This window comes from Lepus europaeus, chromosome 7 (assembly GCF_033115175.1).
Source record: "Lepus europaeus isolate LE1 chromosome 7, mLepTim1.pri, whole genome shotgun sequence".
Taxonomy (NCBI): Eukaryota; Metazoa; Chordata; class Mammalia; order Lagomorpha; family Leporidae; genus Lepus; species Lepus europaeus.
Window position 1 is genome coordinate 84,583,102 of NC_084833.1, and position 20,323 is coordinate 84,603,424.

General features: G+C 38.3%; 1 protein-coding gene across 2 annotated transcripts in view; it reads right to left on the reverse strand.

The window, feature by feature from the left end:
* MTMR2 (myotubularin related protein 2) overlaps positions 1 to 20,323 on the reverse strand; it is a 106,559-nt gene that overhangs the window by 22,024 nt on the left and 64,212 nt on the right. For both annotated transcript variants that reach the window (XM_062196900.1, XM_062196901.1), the window contains 3 exons: positions 7,882 to 7,957; positions 2,724 to 2,818; positions 2,442 to 2,552 (listed from right to left, as the gene is read on the reverse strand). In XM_062196900.1, the coding sequence (XP_062052884.1) occupies positions 2,442 to 2,552; positions 2,724 to 2,818; positions 7,882 to 7,957 (282 nt within the window). The remainder of the gene's footprint in view (positions 1 to 2,441; positions 2,553 to 2,723; positions 2,819 to 7,881; positions 7,958 to 20,323) is intronic.

A 20,323-nucleotide genomic window follows, 5' to 3' on the forward strand; every position in this document is an offset into this window, starting at 1 on the left:
AGGGGGAGAGGGGGAGAGAGAGGGGAGGGGGAGGGGAGGGGGAGGGGAGAGGGAGGGGGAGAAGGGGAGGGGGAGGGAGAGAAGCGAGAGAAAGAGAAAGAGAGAGAGAGAGAGAGAGAGAGAAAGGGAGAAAGGGAGAAAGGGAGAAAGGGAGAAAGGGAGAAAGGGGAAGGGAAGGGAAGGGAAGGGAAGGGAAGGGAAGGGAAGGGAAGGGAAGGGAAGGGAAGGGAAGGGAAGGGAAGGGAAGGGAAGGGAAGGGAAGGGAAGGGAAGGGAGGAAGGAGGAGGGAGGGAAGGAAGAGAGAAAGGAAGGGAGGGAGGGAGGGAGGGAGAAAAAGAAAGGGAGGAAGGGAGGGAAATAGAAAGAGGAAGGAAGTAAGGGAGGGAATGAAATCCTATTGTCTGCAACAAAATGGATGAAATTGAAAAACATTATACTTAGTGAAATAAGCCAGTCCCAAAGGGACAAATGCCATATGTTCTCCCTGATCTGTGATAATAATAGAATACATAAAAGGTAATCTATAGGAGGGAAATTGACACCTTGAGATGCAATGACTTTGAACAGCCCTTGTACCTATTGTTGAGGGACAGTTTTGTTTTTATTTTTTCATACTACTTGTTGAACTCTACTTAGTCTAGAGTGAATCATATGTCTATAGAGTTAACTGAAAATAGATCTTAGTAAAAAAATGAGAATGGGAATAGGAGAGGGAGAAGGAGGAAGAGTGAGAGTGTGGGTGGGAGGGTGAGTACAGTGGGAAGAATCACCATGTTCCTAAAGTTGTATTTATGACATGCATGAAATCTGTATTCCTTAAATAAAAGGTTTGGGGAGGGGGCCTTAATTACAAGACTATCCATTTTACTTATATGTTTTAACTTAGGCAGAATTCAAAATAGCTTTATTATACCTCATTCTGTAAAAACAGACACTATACTACAAAATACCTATACTATATGAACAAGTGAAACAGTGTATTACAAATCTGATCCAAAACTACATTGCTAGCTTTACTATATAAAAAAAAAAAATAAATCACAGGCTGTAACCTACACCAAAATCATCATCTCTCAGTAAAGATGTTTTAACTAGTAGATATTCAGAATTACTCTGTTAACTACAGAGCTCTCCAAAAATTAACATGGTAGGGGCCCTCCAAATGTTTGGGTTTTATAATGGTCTTGTTTCATGGAATAAAATACATTTAAAATGATCAAAATTTCAGTCATCCTCTTTCACATACTCTTATATCCTATGCTTTATTCACTATTAGACTACAGAAAACTAATCTGGAAAAAGTATGCCTGACATGTGACTGGCAGCTATTAAACTCACAGAGCCCTTCTAACTATAATAGAAAAACATAAAAATAATTACTAAGTCACCAGCCTTAATACCAAATTCACATGACTGCTAAGATAAGTAAGTACCCTGAATTATACATGTGCTATTTCTTTTACTTTCAACACTGGCAAATGTGTCAAAAGAAAGAAACAAGGTGATCTAAAATTGAGATGTACATGGATGAGTGTTCATTAGGCCATGATAAGAACCTAGAGTTGTCATACATGTTATTAAATATCCATGACTTAATGGTGAAGAAGTAGTAATTTAAGTTTCACTCAAGTATCAATGCAATTAAATACCCATAAATAAGAAAATAGGGGTAGTCTACAATGCACAGGTTTTCACAGCACTGTTTCAGAAATAGACAAATTATGAGAACTAGAAATAAATATATAAAAATAAATATATAAAATAAATATATCATATCTAGTTCTACTACAAAGTACTATGCCTATCTAGTCCTTCTACTACAAAGTACTATACCTTACTGCTTGGTGAATATCTAGTTCTTTGATGTCAAAATACCATGCCTTAACTGCTCAGAGCTTATGTTCTTAATTTGTAAATTAGAAGTAATACTGTCTCGCAGAATTTTTGTTCCCACCTCACAGAATTTTTATGAGGCTCAAAGTAAAATAATGAATATGAAAGTACTTTGCATGATGTAAAGTACTGTATACATAAAATGATCATTATAAAAGTAAGTTCCTAGAAATTTGAGAGCAAACCAAAATATGTAGACTGAAATAAGCCCAAAAGATTTTAGTGTAATTTTTCAAAGCAGTACAAGATGGCCCAAGTCCTTGGGGCCCTGCACCCACGTGGGAGACCCAGAAGAAACTCCTAGCTCCCAACTTCGGATCAGCCCAACTCTGGCCGTTGTGGCCATTTGAGGCGTGAACCAGAGGATGGAAGACCTCTCTCTCTGCCTCTGCAACTCCACCTTTCAAATATATAAATATTTTTTAAAAATCAACATTTCTAGTATGGAATCCATTTGTTATTCTGGAAACCAGTTTCTAAACTTAGACTCTATTTATTAGACAGCTTTCCAAGTCAAATAAAATCACATTCATAATAATAACATTTACCTTGCACACAGTTTCTAGTCCATAAGAATTTTCACCTCGACTAGAAGCACCACCAATTTTTTCTACTCTATTTATCACACCAAGAGAAGCATCTAAAACAAATGGGGGATCCTAAAAGAAGGAAAGAAAAGACAAAACTAAGCAATCAGTACTATATAATTGTAGCTGATCAAGATCTTAATCAGAAATCTTTTAATTAGAAACAATCAAAAGTGAACAAAGTTGGCTACAAACAACATACATACACATATACATACTACAATCTAATGCAGCAAACCTTACCCGTTCCATGCTTTTGAAATATAATCGGTAATTCGTGACAGTCAGAGTTCCTCGTACAGCACCAGTGAATGGACATATATAGGTTACATCTTTGGCTGAAAAGGCAAAAATGTCCACAGTTTACTATATACTCTGTGCTATTATAATCTTCACATAAACTTTTTCTGCTAGTCTAATTCACACTCAAAAATCAAAGAATCAATGATTCCAAGTGATCTCAGAAATCAAGTCCAAGCTTCCAATCTTGTACTAATCTGGGGAAGGAATGTAGAATAACTAGAAAGGACTAAAACTGTGTAATGGTATCTCTCTCTGTGAGCAGAAACTGAAGGAACAAAGACAGCTACCATGCCTGTTGGACAAAGAGGTGCACTGGTAATGGTGGTGACAACAGTAAACACTCCAAGGCAGTCCCTGTTCATTTTTATCACGATTTCTAAACTTCCTGACCTATCTCCTGCTCTTCCTCTGGCCATAGTCCAGCTGGTCAATACTACTTTGTAAACACAGAACACAATCATTGTATTCATGGATTTCAAAATTTCTTTCACACCAAAATAAACTTTTAATTCCACTGCCCATGAGTTCTTTGAAGTCCCTTCGTGAAATACCAGAAATTCCTGATTTGATTATATATCTGGTGAATATATTTTAGGTGAAATGTGTATGAATATCATTTTTTTTAGAAAAATTATGAGGATCTAATGTTCCTGACCAAGCCAGTAATGTCCAATTTTGCAGAGAAATAATCAAAGCAGTTTTACTAGATAATAAATGATGCATTTTTAAAACATGTATGAAGTAGGCATGATAACTCAGCAAAACTAGATAAAAAAATATTATCTTAAAAGGAGAATTCCCAATGCTCAATACAAGTTTGTTTGTTTGTTTGTTTGTTTGTTTTTTTTCTTGACAGGCAGAGTGGATAGTGAGAGAGAGAGACAGAGAGAAAGGTCTTCCTTTTTGCATTTGGTTCACCCTCCAATGGCTGCTGCGGTCAGCGCATCTCGCTGATCCGAAGCCAGGAGCCAGGTGCTTCTCCTGGTCTCCCATGCGGGTGCCTTCCCGGGCCATAGCAAAGAGCTGGCCTGGAAGAGGGGCAACCAGGACAGAATCCGGTGCCCCAACCGGGACTAGAACCCGGTGTGCCAGCACTGCAAGGCGGAGGATTAGCCTGTTAAGCCACGGCGCCGGCCCAATACAAGGTTTTTAATCCTAAAATATTTATAAAATTATGCACAATTTTGTGGAATAAAAACTTTCTGAGAACCTTTCAAGTGGCTCTGGGAAAACTCAAGGCCATGAAATACATTTAATAAGGTACAGCAACTTGACTTGGCTTCTTATTCATCATTTTGAAGGACTGATTGCTTTGTATGGAATTTGAAATGAGACTGATCTTTTATCAATCACTTTTAATCTTCAAAATAGTTCCCTTAGGGTTGCTCTATTAGGAGCTACATTTTTTAAATCACTATTTTCAATTCATGTTTCATTGAGAGGGGACCTTTTAGTATAAAAAAATCATTTTACAATGATACACAAACTTGCCTTGTACACTTTTTTTTTTTTTTTTTTGCCTTTATGAATTTTTTCCTCAAGTAGGAAAGCTTTACTCAATGTTACTGAAACTTTTCTGGATTCCTTCCAGAGACAGTTATCTTACTCATGTAAGAAATATCAGTCTTATTATTCTATCACCCGCATAGGACATGCCCCTTTTAGTTCAGTGTTTTTGGTTACACTTTCCCCTTTATTCTACAATCATGAGAATGTTTCTAAGACTGAGAGTACTATTGGAACATATGGGTTAGTCTATGCTACCACTACCATCGTTAGTGTTTGCTTTGTTCTGTCCCTCTATTGTTCCCTCAAGCTCGGTCAGTCTGAGAGCAAAGGACAATCACAACCAGCACTGGTGACCTCCCTCTTTGTAGAGTTTATAGAGCACTTTTCACCTGAGCACCCATTTAACATTCTTGACCTTAAAAATAGTTTCAGGACTCAGGGCTCAGAAATGTGGAATAAATTGCCTGATGTTTCAGAATCACTAACTGCTATAACTGAGGTTTTTTGGTTTTGTTTTTTTTTTTTTTTTTGACAGGCAAGAGTGGACAGTGAGAGAGAGACAGAAAGGTCTTTGCCATTGGTTCACCCTCCAATGGCCACCGCGGCTGGCGCGCTGCAGCCGGCACACCGCGCTGATCCGAAGGCAGGAGCCAGGTGCTTCTCCTGCTCTCCCTTGCGGGTGCAGGGCCCAAGCATTTGGGCCATCCTCCACTGCCTTCCCAGGCCATAGCAGAGAGCTGGCATGGAAGAGGGGCAACCGGGACAGAATCCGGCACCCCAACCGGGACTAGAAGCCGGTGTGCCAGCGCCGCTAGGGGGAGGATTAGCCTGTTGAGCCACGGCGCAGGCCTGTAACTGAGCTTTGTACTTAGTTGCTCTAAAACTTGAAGCTCTCTCCAGCACACCATGCTTCTTCTCTTTTCACAAAGCTCAGCCACTAACTAAGCACAGTGTGTTTCACATTTGCCTCCTTTGTTCAAGACTGAATTCCTGCAGTGTGGGGATACCTCCCCTCCTGAAGTGACCAAGCCACAATACTCTGAGACTATTACTGCCCTACGGCATGCTATTGCTATTGTTAATATTGCCTTAACTTTTTAAAAAACCTATAAACTAGAAATTTGTATTAATCCAACTAGAAATTTAGGGCCTTTTTTTACATGACAACTTAGACTTTTCCCATTAATTTTTTGTACAATAATCAAGTCGATATAAATGATTTTAAATTAAGATGTTTAAAATTACATTTAGTGTTCTAAGTTTTACAATCGTGGCAGTAAAACAATTTCGATTTACTAATCCCAAATTTTCACTGAGATCACAGAGGAAGAATCCATTGTTTCTATGAGGTACACCAAAAGTAACCTGAAAATATGCATCCACAAGGAGGATAATACATAATGTAGTACATGAGAGCATGCAGTCTAAAAAAAAAAAAAAAACCCACAATAAAACACCCTACACAACACGAAAAAGCTATAGCCCATTCAGCTATGGAAGTCATTCCTCCATGGTAGGTATCCTTCAGGTGGACAGAGATGGTGAGAAAATACTCAATTCAATGTAAAAGATAGCACTACCAAAGGTACAGGGTGAGAAAGTACAGCACATATCCAAAACAAAGCAGGAGTCTAGTCTGGCTCTCTCCAATTTATCTTGTACCACCCTCTCTCCATTCAATTTCCCTCCCTCATTGTTCTTATTCCACACCTTGTAAAATATTAGTGTTTATGATGGCTATGTTCTTCACCCTCTGCTCACTCTACTTATTCTATTTTCCTCCTCCCATTTCCAACTAAGATCTCTGTGCTAATGATTACCAAATATAGACATTAAGCCTATGGCTCTCTTCTAAGTTCTTGTTTCTGCTTACTAGATATCTGCACTAGAATTTTCTCATAGGTACCTGAAATTCAATATGCATAGATATTATACCAAGGGCTCATGAAAATGGAAAGAAAATAAATTCAAGAAAATTTTAGTGATTGACTCTCCAAATCTGGTAAGTGGCTGGATGTTAAGATTAGCTCAGGAAAAAAAAGTGGGGGGTGGGTAATCTGGTTAACAGCAAGATTTCTGACCTGAGTGAATGGACAAATGGCTTTGATGTTAGCTGAAAAAGAAAATGCAATAAAAAGTGAGTTGAGGGCTAATGGAAATGTTGGGTATAAGGTCCTAGAGGTTCAAATTCGAAATACAAAACTTGGAGTCATTAACCAATACACAGTAGATAAACTTACTAATTTACATATGATCAAAAAGACTATATGGGGAAAAGAGAAATGAGTCAAGGATGAAACCTTAGGGAGTACTGATATTAAAGAAAGAAGAACCAACAATAGACATGAATGGTAATTTGCAAACATTTTGTAAGGCTAAATACCACAGGGGAAGCAGCATAGGCACTAGATTCAGAATAGGAAAGAAGAAACTGTCATAATGCTAGCTATAACTTGAATAGCTAGGGAATCACCCATGCCTTAGTGTCTTTCACAAAAATGGAGTTATTCTTTCTCAGAATATGACTGAAGAGGAATATATGAGACAGTAAGCACTCAATAATGGTAACTTATTATTCTATTATTATAGACACATAACATCTATATTATATCTATATTATATTATCCAATGCTAAAATATCTAACTCAATGAGCAGTTTATCAGATCAAGAGCTTAGTTTTGTGGGTGTGGCTTAGTGGGGGGGAAAGATTGAGGGAGTTTTTAAATCAAGAGTCAAGAAAAAGAAAACTTAGAAGGTAATAACAATCCACTTAGGAAACAGGTTCTTTCCTTTAGCTTGCTTATTTTTATGATATTTAGGGAAAATTAACCATTTATGAGTATTAAGTCCTTTTTCAAAATGATTGAAAATAAGAGGAAGTAAACAAGACAGTATTTACTTTGGCTAAGACACCATTTACAGGCTGAGTATTTTAGGAAATGCTTAGGGCCAGATGTGTTCAGATGTTAGATATTGAAATATTTGGACAGCTTATCAGTTGCGTATCTCTAATTGAAAACCCAAAATCTGAATATGTGGTACATTATCACATGGATGAAACAAAGCAAAAGCATGAGAACAAAACCACAGTTTATATGTTCATTTTCAATTTCTAGTCCACATTATAAGATTCCAGCTGCATGGAGAAAGGCACCTACATGTAAAGGCTTGTTTTGTAACAAAGATGAATTATTATCATCCAAAATTTGACCTAAGCTTATGCAGAGAAGAAGATCATAAAAGAAGCAAATTTCTTTAAAGAATTTCTTTAAGGAAAAGTTACTTGCATAATGTGATAATTCAATGTTTTGTATTTTCTTTCACACAAAAAGCTTAAAAAAAAATAAGGTCACTTACAAAGAAGTTAAAGTAAGGAAGAAGCAGAGTATAATGCAATGTGCCTATCTCCCAGTAGTCTGAACAGGAACAGTACCAACAGGGCCAGGCCTACACTTACAGAACACCAACATGCAGGCAAGGCTATAAGGAATGGGTGCTGTCTCTAGCGTTTATGTATTCTCTGCACACTGAAAGTACCAAATAGCTGCATAGTCAGAAAGAAAAAGGGAAAAAAATACCATTACAGACCCATGTCTTTAATATTTTCTCCTGGAAGCAAGGGTGGTTCTTCCATTTCTGCTAATTTGTTAGACTCCCTCAGGACCTAGATTGGCAAGAAAAAAAAACAACATTTTTTTATTCAAAGCCTAATTTTTCACTCAAATTTCAACTGAGTATGCTTGCTCTTATTTAAAGCTTTATTATATCACACACTACTTTAAGTCTAATTATAAAACTTGTGTTGTTATGTATAACGTCAACTTTCTGCTTTCCTAGAAAGTATTTACTAAGTACTTAACTTATGCCAACACACTTGACATTTATACACGAAAAAAATTTTGTTTTCATAGCAAATCCAACAACAACCTAACAGTAAAGGAGGTGTTATATTCTCATTTCATGGAAGAGGGAAAAGAGGACAACATGGTAATTAATTTAATTAATTAATTATTCAAGATCACATAGCTAAAATGCCAGAGTCTGGATCTGAATTACAGTTGTGATGGACTACAAGGCGTATTCCCTTTCCATTAAGTTACACTGCATTTAAGCTTAAATAAAATGAGGCTCTTATGTAGAATTAATATTTAGGGAATTTGGAAATGATATCAACAAAGAATCTTGTTGACCAACAAGTGTTAATTAAAATCAGGATGAACAATTGTTACTGAGTAGTTATTTTGTTTAGAGTACTACACTAAATTCAAAGAAAGTTGATACAGTTTTCCAAGGGAGCTAGAACCCAAAAAAGGCACACACATACCTTACCAAGCACATGTCAAAAGCTAAATATGATATCCTCCTTTGGCTACCAAAATCATTCCCTTCTCCATCCACCACTTTCACTGCCAAACAGTAAGTCTGTCTCTAATTCTTCACCTCCCTTTAATTCCCAACAGTCTGCAATCTGCCTTTGCTACCTAACCCCACTCTTTGCAGGGAACCTGCTCTCTCCCCAGTAAGTTTCTTAATTTTAAAGACAATGAACATTTCTTCACCTATTTTTACCCCTTAGCTACATTTGACATTGACTACACTTAGTACTTCTTGAAAGCATACTATCTTGGCTAACTCCTACCCCTACCATTCTTGGTTTGTTTTTTTTTTTTTTTAAGATTTATTTATTTACTTTGAAAGAGTTACACAAATAGAGAAGGAGAGGAGCCAGAGCTGTGGCACAGTAGGTTAATCCTCCACCTGTGGTGCTGGCATCCCTCTCACTGTCTGTAACTCTACCTCGCAAATAAATAAATAAATCTTTTTTAAAAAGAGAGAGAAAGGAGGAGAGGCAGAGAGAGAGAGAGACAGAGAGAGAGAGGTCTTCCATCAGCTGGTTCACTCCCCAACTGGCTGCAATGGCTAGAGCTGCACCTATCTGGAGCCAGGAGTTTCCTCCAGGTCTCCCATGTGGGTGCAGGGGCCCAAGGACTTGGGCCATCTTCCACTGCTTTCCCAGGCCAGAGCAGAGAGCTGGATTGGAAGTGGCGCAGCCAGGTCTCAAACCGGTGCCCATATGAGATGCCGGCACTGTAGGCAGTGGCTTTACCCACACGCCACAGTGCCACCCCTCCCCAACCATTCTTTACCAGTGGCCTTCATGTTCCTTTTCTTCCTTCCCTGCTCCTTGCAAGTTCATCCTAGACTCATTTCTTACTTTACTCAACTCCTAAGGATCTCATGCCTACCGAGTACTTAAACTAACTTCAATCTATATTGCCTGCAAAGATGTGTCTTAGGTTCTTTTTCCATACATTTAACTGCCCGATGTTAATTCCCACCTGGATGTACCATAGATACCTTGAACTCATTAACCCTACAACTTGCCTGTGTTCCATACTTAGCAAATGGCACTATGGACCATTCAGTTGTCTAAGCCAGTACTTAAGGAAACAGCAAAGAGCAGCAACATCTATGAGCAGATTCAAGCCAATTTCTTCAATCTTGGTTTGCTTCATTACACTGAAAACCAATACCTCTACCCCACCGCCAATTTTTTAAAAATTTTAATTAGCTTTTGACTCTATTTCCTTCCATTTACAAAGAAGACTTAAGGTCCTCAAAAGAAGGTAAGAAGGAAGGGGGAAAGACAAGGTATTATGACCTTAAAAGTCACCTTTTGCAAGCCTTCAGAAGTGGCTTAGATATCTCCTTTGCATGAGTTCCTGCTTTGTACTTACCATACCACTCTAACTGCCGGCTGGGCCTCTTCTCTGCATACTAGACCAAGGATAGAGATACCGTATCACGCACACTTCTGAATACTCACGACCAATATAACATGAACCACATATTTATTTAAATCATCGAGTAGCCACATTTTAAAAAGTAAAAAGAGGGAATGGGCGTTTAGTCTAGCAGTTAGGGCATCTGTATCCCACATCAGAGTGCCTGGGTCAGAGTCTCAGCTTTGGCTCCTGAATTCCAGTTTCCTGCCAATGCAGACCTTGGGAGGTACTAGTGATGGCTCAGTAATGGATTCCTGCCACCCATGGGGGGAGAATTGGGTTCCCAGTTTCTAGCTCTAGTCCCAAACTGACCCTAGCTTCTGTGGGTATTTGGGGAGTAAACAAACGGATAGCAGTTCATTTGCTCTCTCTGCCTCTGCCTATTTTCCTCCCCCTGCTTCTTAATCTCAAATAAAATAAAAAGAAATGAAAAAAAATCTAATAATATATATTCTTTAATCCAATGTATTGAAGCTATTCCCATTTTAACAAGTAAAAGATGTTTCTAAAGATATATTTATTTTATTTGAGAGGAAGAGTTACAGAGTTGAGGGGGAGCAGAAAGAGGAGATCTTCCATCCACTAGTTCACACCCCACTGGCCTCAACAGCTGCACTGGGACAGGCTAAAGTCAGGAACCAGAAGCCTCTTCCAGGTCTCCCATGTGGGTGAGAGGCGCTAGAACTTGGGCCATCTTCTGCTGCTTTCCCAAGAGCATTAACAGGGAGCTGTACTGGAAACGGAGTATCTGAGACATGAACCAGAACATGGGATACTGGCATTGTGGGTGGCAGCTTAATTCGCTTCACCATGACACAGGCCCCTATTTTTAAACTATTGAAGACATATTTTATGTTCTTTTTAATTCAAACTATGCCTTAAAATACCCAGAGTATGACATCTCAAAGACCAGCCACATTTCAAGTGCTCAGTCATACCCAGAGTATATTTTATACTTATGACATCTCAAAGACCAGCCACATTTCAAGTGCTCAGTCATGATATGTCTAGTGGCTCCTATATTACACAGTACAAATAAAATGAATTTAATCTTTCTGGATTAAACAAAAGGGTTAAACAGTATTGTCTCAGTCCAAAGCTCACCTAAAGCCAATAACTGAGACCTATGTAAGAACAAATTCTGTTCCATAAATCTTCAATCTAAACAAATTCATTCTTTTGAAGGCTTAAAAATGTGTTTATAAAGTAACTTCAATGCAATATATACAGCAGAGTATGTGCATATGTGCGTGTGCTTGCGTGTATATGTGTGTGTGTTTTTATGTGTGCAAATATTCTAAAAGTCAAAAAATGTCATCTTTAATGAATGCTATCTAGTTTAGTTGAAGTCTCTGACAGGGTCTTTCATGTAGTCATAATCCAGCTCTCTACTATGGCCTGGGAAAGCAGTGGAAGATGGCCCAAGTCCTTGGGCCCCTGCACCCACTGGGAGACCTGGAAGAAGCTCCTGGCTCCTGGCTTTGGATTGGTACAGCTCTGGCCATTGTGGCCATCTGGGGCGTAAACCACTGGATGGAAGACCTTTCTGTCTGTCTCTACCCCTCTCTGTAACTCTGCCTTTCAAATAAATAAAATAAATCTTAAAAAGAAAGGGAAGAAAAGGAGGAAGGGAGCTGCACAACAGGACTACACTAGAGGTTACACATAAACAACTCACTGTATAGCTGAAGATAGGAAAAGGAACTCAAACTAGCCCTCAAGAGAACAGAGCAGGCAGAGATAAGGACAATCCAGACCATTTGTTTGCTAATAAACACCAGTTCTGGACAACTTTATCCTTAATCAAACGAAAGAGGAAAAAAAACAGGGGCCAGATAAAAGATTATCTGACTAAGAAAAGCAAAGATCAGCCTGATGCTCATTTAAAAAATAAATAAAAGGAAGCTTCTAAAAATAATTCACTATAGGTATAAGCAGAAATAGTTAAAAGATAGTAAGCATACCCAAAAGAACATTAGCCATATTTCCTAAGAAAAAGGAACAGAAAGACATAAGAGACACACACGGAGTGAAGACAAAAGGGTAAGATGATGAATCACAATAAGGAAACTGTCGGTGTGTCCACACCAGAGTATCTCCAAAGTTAGAAGTCACTTGTGAGCACTACAGTAACATGATTCAGTAACTCAGATTCCAAGGCTCACTTAGGTATTTTCTGCCAGAGAAAGCTGTCATAGAGTAATATTTTCTAAGAGATTTTGAATATGAGGTATGGAATTGTAATTGAAAATAGAGAACCAGAAATGGAACTTGTAAGCAATCAGTGCATCACTCATTGGTGGTTTCAATGGCAAGTCAAATGTGAGATTAACTCACTAGAAGCCTTGATCCACTGTGTCTTCAAATAAGACCCCTATGGGATGGGGAATTATTGTCTGAGATAATAAAGTCTTGTTTATAGGCAAGAGAAATAGTAATGCATTCATCTAATTCCTTGCTGTTGGACTTGACTATGTCTAGCCAGTGTGATTTATGGGGGCTTTGTATTTTATCTCTTAATTTTGTATTTATCCTTTGAATAAAAATGAAAACTGAATACTGCTTTTAATTTATTCTCATTGCTGCTATGTAGAAACCTAGAACTGTGAGAAATATGTGGAATTCCTATCTTTTGTTCTTGGTTGTTAACTTGGACCCATGTGTTGTGACTAAAGTTTAGGGGATTCCAATTCAATCCCATCAAGGTTGCATGTACCAATGCCATCTCACTAGTCCATTTGATCAATTTCTGTTCACAATTGATCATAATGATAGGACTAAGAATCAAAGGGATCACATAAACAAGACTAGTGGCTGAAAATACTAACCTATAGAACAATAAAGGGAGAGAACGATCCAACATGGGAAGCGGGATACACAGCAGACTCATAGAATGGCAGATGTCCTAAACAGCACTCTGGCCTCAGAATCAGCCCTTAAGGCATTCGGATCTGGCTGAAAAGCCCATGAGAGTATTTCAGGCATGGAAAGCCAAGACACTCTGACAAAAAAAATAAAATAAAATAAAATAAAAAATAATTACCTAAATGAAAGATCTCCGCGACTGAGATCCCAGTGGAAAGAACAGGTCATCAAAGAAGGAGGTACCTTTCTCTGAAAGGAGGAGAGAACTTCCACTTTGACTATGATCTTGTCTAAATATGATAAGAGTCGGTGAACTCAAAAGGCTACCTACCATAGCTTTGGCAACTCATGACAAGAGCGCAGGGTGATTACTGATGCCATAAACAAGAGTGTCAATTTGTTAAGCCAACAACAGGAGTCACTGTGTACTTACTCCTCATGTAGGATCTCTGTCCTTAATGTGCTATACATTGTGATTTAATGCTATAACTAGTACTCCAACAGTATTTTTCACTTTGTGTTTCTATGTGGGTGCAAACCACTGAAATCTTTACTTAATATATACTAAACTGATCTTCTGTATATAAAGAGAATTGAAAATGAATCTTGATGTGAATGGAAGGGGAGAGGGAGCGGGAAAGGGGAGGGTTGTGGGTGGGAGGGAAGTTATGGGGGGGAAAGCCACTGTAATCCATAAGCTGTACTTTGGAAATTTATATTCATTAAATAAAAGTTTATAAAAATAAGAAAATTTAAAAATTTAAAAAATAAGGCATTTCTTTGTTTGAAAAAAAAGTTAATTTTGAAAAAAAATGTAATATGAAAATAAAATACATATGAAGTTAGTAAAGCATTGACTCAATTATTCAGAAAACCAGCATTAATGTTGAGGGAAAACATAAAAAGTACTCTAAGGATTTGAAGGACATGAACAAAGATAAAATCATGAGGGAAAATGATAATCAAGGTATGATTTCTATTTTCTAAAGGAAAATATCAAGACAATGAGTAAATAAAGATGTGCCCTTGGACTCAGTAACTATTCTTAAGTATATTGATCAAAACTGTTTATCATATTCCAAACAAAATCAACAAACCCAGAGATATATCTAGGTACCTCTTGGCAAATCTTTTTGAACTACAAGAATTAAGAGACAAATTAAAAGAAAATGGGTAGTAAAAAATAAAGAGAAATTACCTTCAAAGGAAGCAAAATCAGGTTAGCTTCAGATTTATCTATAATACCATACTCTAGAAGACACTGACAAAATGTTACTAACAGAGCTGTGAAGGAAAATGCTTCTGCAGTATGTTTAATGTCAATAGGAAGTCACTCTCAGATATGCAAGGTCTTGGAAAATATAACCCAGAAGACTCTTTTTTGAAATAAAGGGAAAAAATTACCTGAAGCTATATCTCACTGAAAAGGGGGGAAAATTAAATTTATATAAGGAATTTGTTGGACATGGTGAAGATTTTATTTCCCTCCTCTACAAAAGGAAAAAAAAAAAAAAAAACCTAATTCATTATCCTCATTGTAATAACCTGTCTTAGCTTCATCATTATTCAATTATTTTATTTGAGATATTATTTCCCATCTTACAGTTTTGCAACCATTAAATAAAATAGCTGTCATATAAAGGGATCTGCAAAATACTATAAAGTGTGAAATACTATTATTCAGCGACAGCAGCATCAACAGAGCTTTCACTATCTTTTCTCACAATGGCCTGTTCACATGGTGCCTTATTCTTCCACTCTAAATCACATAAGGGATTAATATTTGAGACAGCATTTCATATATAAAACCATCAATCAATCAATATTTCTGTCCCTCCCCCTCAAGGCAAATTACGAAATTCTAGATGTAACAAGTATCTGACAATCCTAAAGAAATGAGCAAATATTTTCCTTTTAATATTTTTGTGGGCTGAGAAGATAATAGGAATGTTCTAAGAGTATGGGACAACTTGGGAAAATTAAGAGAAAGGAGGAAGCTACTTGAGAGAAGAAAGGAGAAAGCTTAAAAACTAAAATGAAGTTAAAGTCTATCTTCATACAGGTCTTCAAAAAAAGAGGTGGGGGGGGTCGGTGGCAGTAAGAGAGGGACAGAAGTATCTTCAATCCCCTGGTTCATGCCAACAGTCAGAGTTGGGCCTGGCAGAAACCAGGAGCCAGGAACTTAATCCTGGTCTCCGACATGGATGGCAGAGGCACAAGTACTTGGGCTGTCTTCTACTACCATCCAAGGAGTATTAGCAGGAAGCTGGCTGGGGAACAGAGTAGCCAAATTCAAGTCAGCACTCTGATATGAAAGGCTGGCATTGCAAGCTTCAGCTTAACCCACTGCAACTGGTAGACATAGGGAGTTCCTTGCAAACTTTGTGGGGATCTTTATAATAAAATACTGGGGGAGTGGTAAGAATTATAATATGACCAGTCATGTAAAGTAAATTATTACAGCTTTCTGAGGGAGGCAGATGGCATAGTCAAGGAAATTCATAGATTTGAGCAAGCAAAGATAAAATGATAATCTTGGAGAGAAATGCAAAATCCTGCAATAGTCTGTGATAGTAGAAATGAAGAATATAATAAACTGGCAAAAGTGACCAAATTTTACCTTAGGATTATAAAAAAGACAGAGGCAGTTATATAAATAATACTTGAGGATATTTACTTGGAAGGAATTGCATCTCAGATATGTCACTTACTGAAGAAAAAAGATTCAATGAAGAAACAAAGTGAATTCAAAACAAAACATGCAACTCAAAAACTCTAGGGGCCAACCTTCCTAAGATGGAGGTGGGAGAACTAAGAAAACAAAGCCAAACTGACTCATGGATTTTTCAGCATGACTTTAGTACATAGCTTTAGTACATAACATAGCTTTAGAACAGAATAAGTTACATAACCCGGAGTGGAGAGAAATTTGCTCCTGGAAAAATCTCCTTGCTTTTACTAGGGCAAAATAATGGTGCCAACTGGCTATGATAGCTGTTTCCTATCAGATGCATCAGATTCTTGTCATAATAGGTAATATTACACAAGACATGCTCTTTCACAGCACTGAATACAGTATCTAGTCTTTTCATTATGATCAAGAAGTCTATTAACTATGAAAATCTTACACGTAAGAAACTATAGATTCAAATTTCATTCTTTTTTAATTTCTAATACATAGCCAGTATGGTTTTGATCTCTCTGCAACGCCGATTTTCTTTCATGCCCTCTTCATCAAATTATTTTCAAACTGCTCAGTAATTTTCCAGGTGACTTTAACCTCCCTCTTCCCTCTCTTTCTCCTTCATCCACCTACCCCGCCAGACACACACACACACACACACAATATTAAGAAATCACTGTAAGGGAAATTTAGAAACCTTGATCTGGAAATTGATAAATTTATGAGTCAGTTTCACATGGAATGGTCAGATGGGAGAAAACAGGAAAGAATTTTTCTGAAATCTGCAAAACACTAAGTAACAATCACTTGAAAGGGGAAAAAAAGAGCCTAAGAAAGTTACAAAGTATCCTCCACATTTTCTAAACACACTAAAACCCAGAAGAATAAAAATGATCAATTTTATTTTATTGGATAATTCTAAAGAAAAAGTTTTATTTCATTTTATTCTATTTTTTATATAACTTGACTGATAAACCATACAGCAGGCAGATGAACCAAATGAAAATCTTAACAGGGCAGAGCCACAGACTGGTATGTGTGATGAATTTATTGGTCATACATTTGAAAAGTACACCTAAATTCTAGCACAGGGAAGCCCTTTCTTTTTATAACACAGTCAAAGACAATTTGGTTTTCAGCTAAAACCACAATTGCTAACAGCTAAACAACATTACATCACCGTCGATGACTCAACAACCGAAAAAGCATGACTATCTAAAGAACAGTCTGGAAGCACCATTTCAAGCTATGGGTTGCACTATGTAATAAAGATATGATGCAGTCCTAACCAACAGTAAATCACAATGTGACCTGTTTTGGAAAGAAGGTTGTTACAAATAGATTTAGTTAGGATGAGGTTATGCTGGAGCAGGGTACGCCCCTAATTCAGCACTATTTGTGTCCTAACATGAAGATCGCCACATTGAGGACAGGGTTTATGCTGTGTGAAGTTAGAAGTAGAGATGGACTAACAAATCAAGAATCCAAGGAACACAGAGGGCTGTTGTTCTTCATCAGCAACCAGGAGACATGGGACAGATTCTCACAGCCCTTTGGGGTAGCAGGAACCAACCCTGCCAACACCTTCATTTCAGATTTCTAGCCTCCAGAGCTGTGAGAAGGTACATTTACATTGTTTTAAGTCACTCATTTTGTGATATTCTATTAACAGCAGCCATAGGAAACTAATATGCCTAACACCAAGAAAAAAATTCCAATTTTAAGGAAAATGTCCTTTAGTAGGTTAAATGGATAAACCAAGAATGGCATGTCAATACCAAAAATATTATTCAGTGATAAAAAGAAATGAACTATTAAGCCACAAAATCATATTGAGGAACCTTAAAAGATATCACTGCTGGGGCCGGCGCCGTGGCTCACTTGGTTAATCCTCCACCTGCGGTGCCGGCATCCCATATGGGTGCCGGTACTAGTCCCAGTTGTTCCTCTTCCAGTCCAGCTCTCTGCTGTGGCCCAGGAGGGCAGTGGAGGATGGCCCAAGTGCTTGGGCTCCTGCACCTGCATGGGAGACTAGGAGGAAGCACCTAGCTCCTGACTCCTGCCCGGTGCAGCGCTGGCCGTAGCAGCCATTTGGGGGTGAACCAACGGAAGAAAGACCTTTCTTTCTGTCTCTCTCTCTCTCTCACTAACTTATCAGTGGGGTAAACCAGCAAATGGAAGATATCTCTCTCTCTCTTTCTCTCTCTCTCCCCCCCCCACCTTACCTGTCTCTGTAACTCTGCCTTTCAAATAAATAATTAAATCTTTTAAAAAATGCATTATCTGAACTAAGAGGCCAGCTTACCAGACATAAGAACTAGAAGACTACAAAGAATGAAAAGTAAAGGTGAAAATGAGCACTTTTAAAGGGTGTTAGATTTTGACAAAGGGGAAAATAACTTGGTAGTTCTTACTCTTTCCCTGATTCCGTACTTTCTTGAGAACTTTCTACATTCTAGATACTGAGCACTAAAGATACAATAAGGAACAAGATAGACTTATCTTGGGCCTTGTTTTTCCTTAAATCTTTGTTTTTGTAAATATCTTGTACATATTTTTCAATATAGTAGCAGAGTATCTCATTAACATGATGTAGACCACTCCACAGTATTCTGCCCTGTCTGTTCCTTAGCAATACACTCATCATATAGCTACCATGAAGTATTCACTAATCTGCTTACCTCTTTTTCCATTATGTAAGTCTTAAGTTTCACACCGGTGAGACCATGTTCTATGGGATGCTTCTTCCCCAGGACACCCAAGAAATTTCAACAGGCTGGTGAGTTACTGAATAAATGCACAGATTTTATCTGGAACTATGAGTAAAATACAAAATTTCTTCCTTGAGAATGCCACATGTGGAAGACAGTTTCAAATTTCACTCATTAGGAGTGCTCCTTAAACTTTTCCACCAACTAATAAAGCCAATGGGAAGACATAATGCCCCCCGTACCCAATGGAGCTTGAGGATCAACTGGGCACAAGCATCAAATAGCTTTTAGGTCATACTCATTCAGGCACAATAATGTGTCCTAGGGACACAGCCAGAATTTCTGCCCCTACAGAGCTTAATCTGAGAGATGTCAGATGTCAGATAATCAAATACACAAGAAAAGCTCCCTGGCATTTTTGAACAGGGAAGAGAATAAGAGGTACAAGTAGTGCATCAGGAGGCATATGCTATAAATAACAGAATAATGACAAATTGTGAGAGAAAATAAATTACAGTACCATATCAGATTGACTGGGGAAGCTATTTTAAACATCAAGAAAGACCTCCTCAATCAGAAGATTTTTTTCAAGATTTGTATTTATTTATTCGAAAGGCAAAATGAGAGAGAGGGAGAGACAAAGAAATATTCCATCTGCTGGTTCACTCCCCAAATGGCAGCAACAGCTGTGGTTAGGCCAGGCCAAAGGCAGGAGCCAGGAACTCCATCCTGGTCTCCTATGTGGGTGGCCACATACTTGGGCCAATCTCCACTGCTTTCCCAGGTGCATTAGCAGGAAGCTGAATAGAAAGCAGAGCAACCAGGACTTGGAATGGCATTCCAATACGGGAGGCTAGCATCACAGGTGGTAGCTTAACCAGCACGATGCCCCAGAAGATACTTTTGGAGCTGAATAATATAATAACATTTATATATAGTATATAAATAAATATATATAATATATAATAAATATATATTATAATAAAGATACTTTTTGAGCTGAATAATAATAATAAAGCCAGTTTCATGAAGAGCAAATAAGTAGAGGGTAAGCAAATACAAAGGCCTTTAGACAAGAATGATTCTGACATGGGGCTGGTGTTGTGACATAGCAGATTAAGCCAGCCACTGTCAAAGAAGCCTGTATCAAATATGGGCAAAGCAGTTCATGTTCTGGCTGCTCTACTTCTAACCCAGCTCCATGCTAATGAACCTGGTAAAGCAGCACAGAATGGCCTGTGTTCTAGTGCCCCTGCATCCAGGTTGGAGATCTGGATGAAGCTCCTGGCTCCGTTTCAACCTGGCCCAACTCAGCTGTTGTGACCATTTGGGGAGTGAACCAATGGATTAAAGTTCTGTCTCTCCCTCTCTATGTGACTCTGCCTTTCAAATAAATGAATAAATCTAAAAAAGAAAATATAAAGGATTCTCATCCATGTTACATATCCAATAACTAGCACAGGGCAGTAGAGAACTCACTTATAGGAGTTGTCACTCAGAGTCTCAGGATAACAGAGGCTCATTTTAATGTGTTTCTATGGTCAACACGTCAGGGGGAGAATCTGTGGTGAATTAATGCACTTGCTCTTTTTTTTAAGTAATTTTTTAAAATATTTGAAAGGCAGAGTTAGAGAGGGAGAGGCAGAGGCACAGAGCAAGGAGTCTTCCATCCACTGGTTCATGCCCCAAATGGCCACAACAGCCAGGGCTAGGCCAAGCTGAAGCCAGGAGCTTCATCCCAGTCTCCCATGTGGGTGCAGGGGCCGAAGCACTTGGGCCATCTTCCACTGCTTTCCTAGGCACATCAGCAGGGAGCTGGATCAGAAGTGGAGTCACCAGGACTCAAACCTATGCCCATAAAAGATGCTGGCACTATAGACAGCAGCTTAACTCACTATGCTACAGCACCAGCCACAAAGTACTTGCTTTTAAGAAGCAGCATCCCAATTTAACCAAAATAAGTTATGTGGCTAAGCCTGAATTTA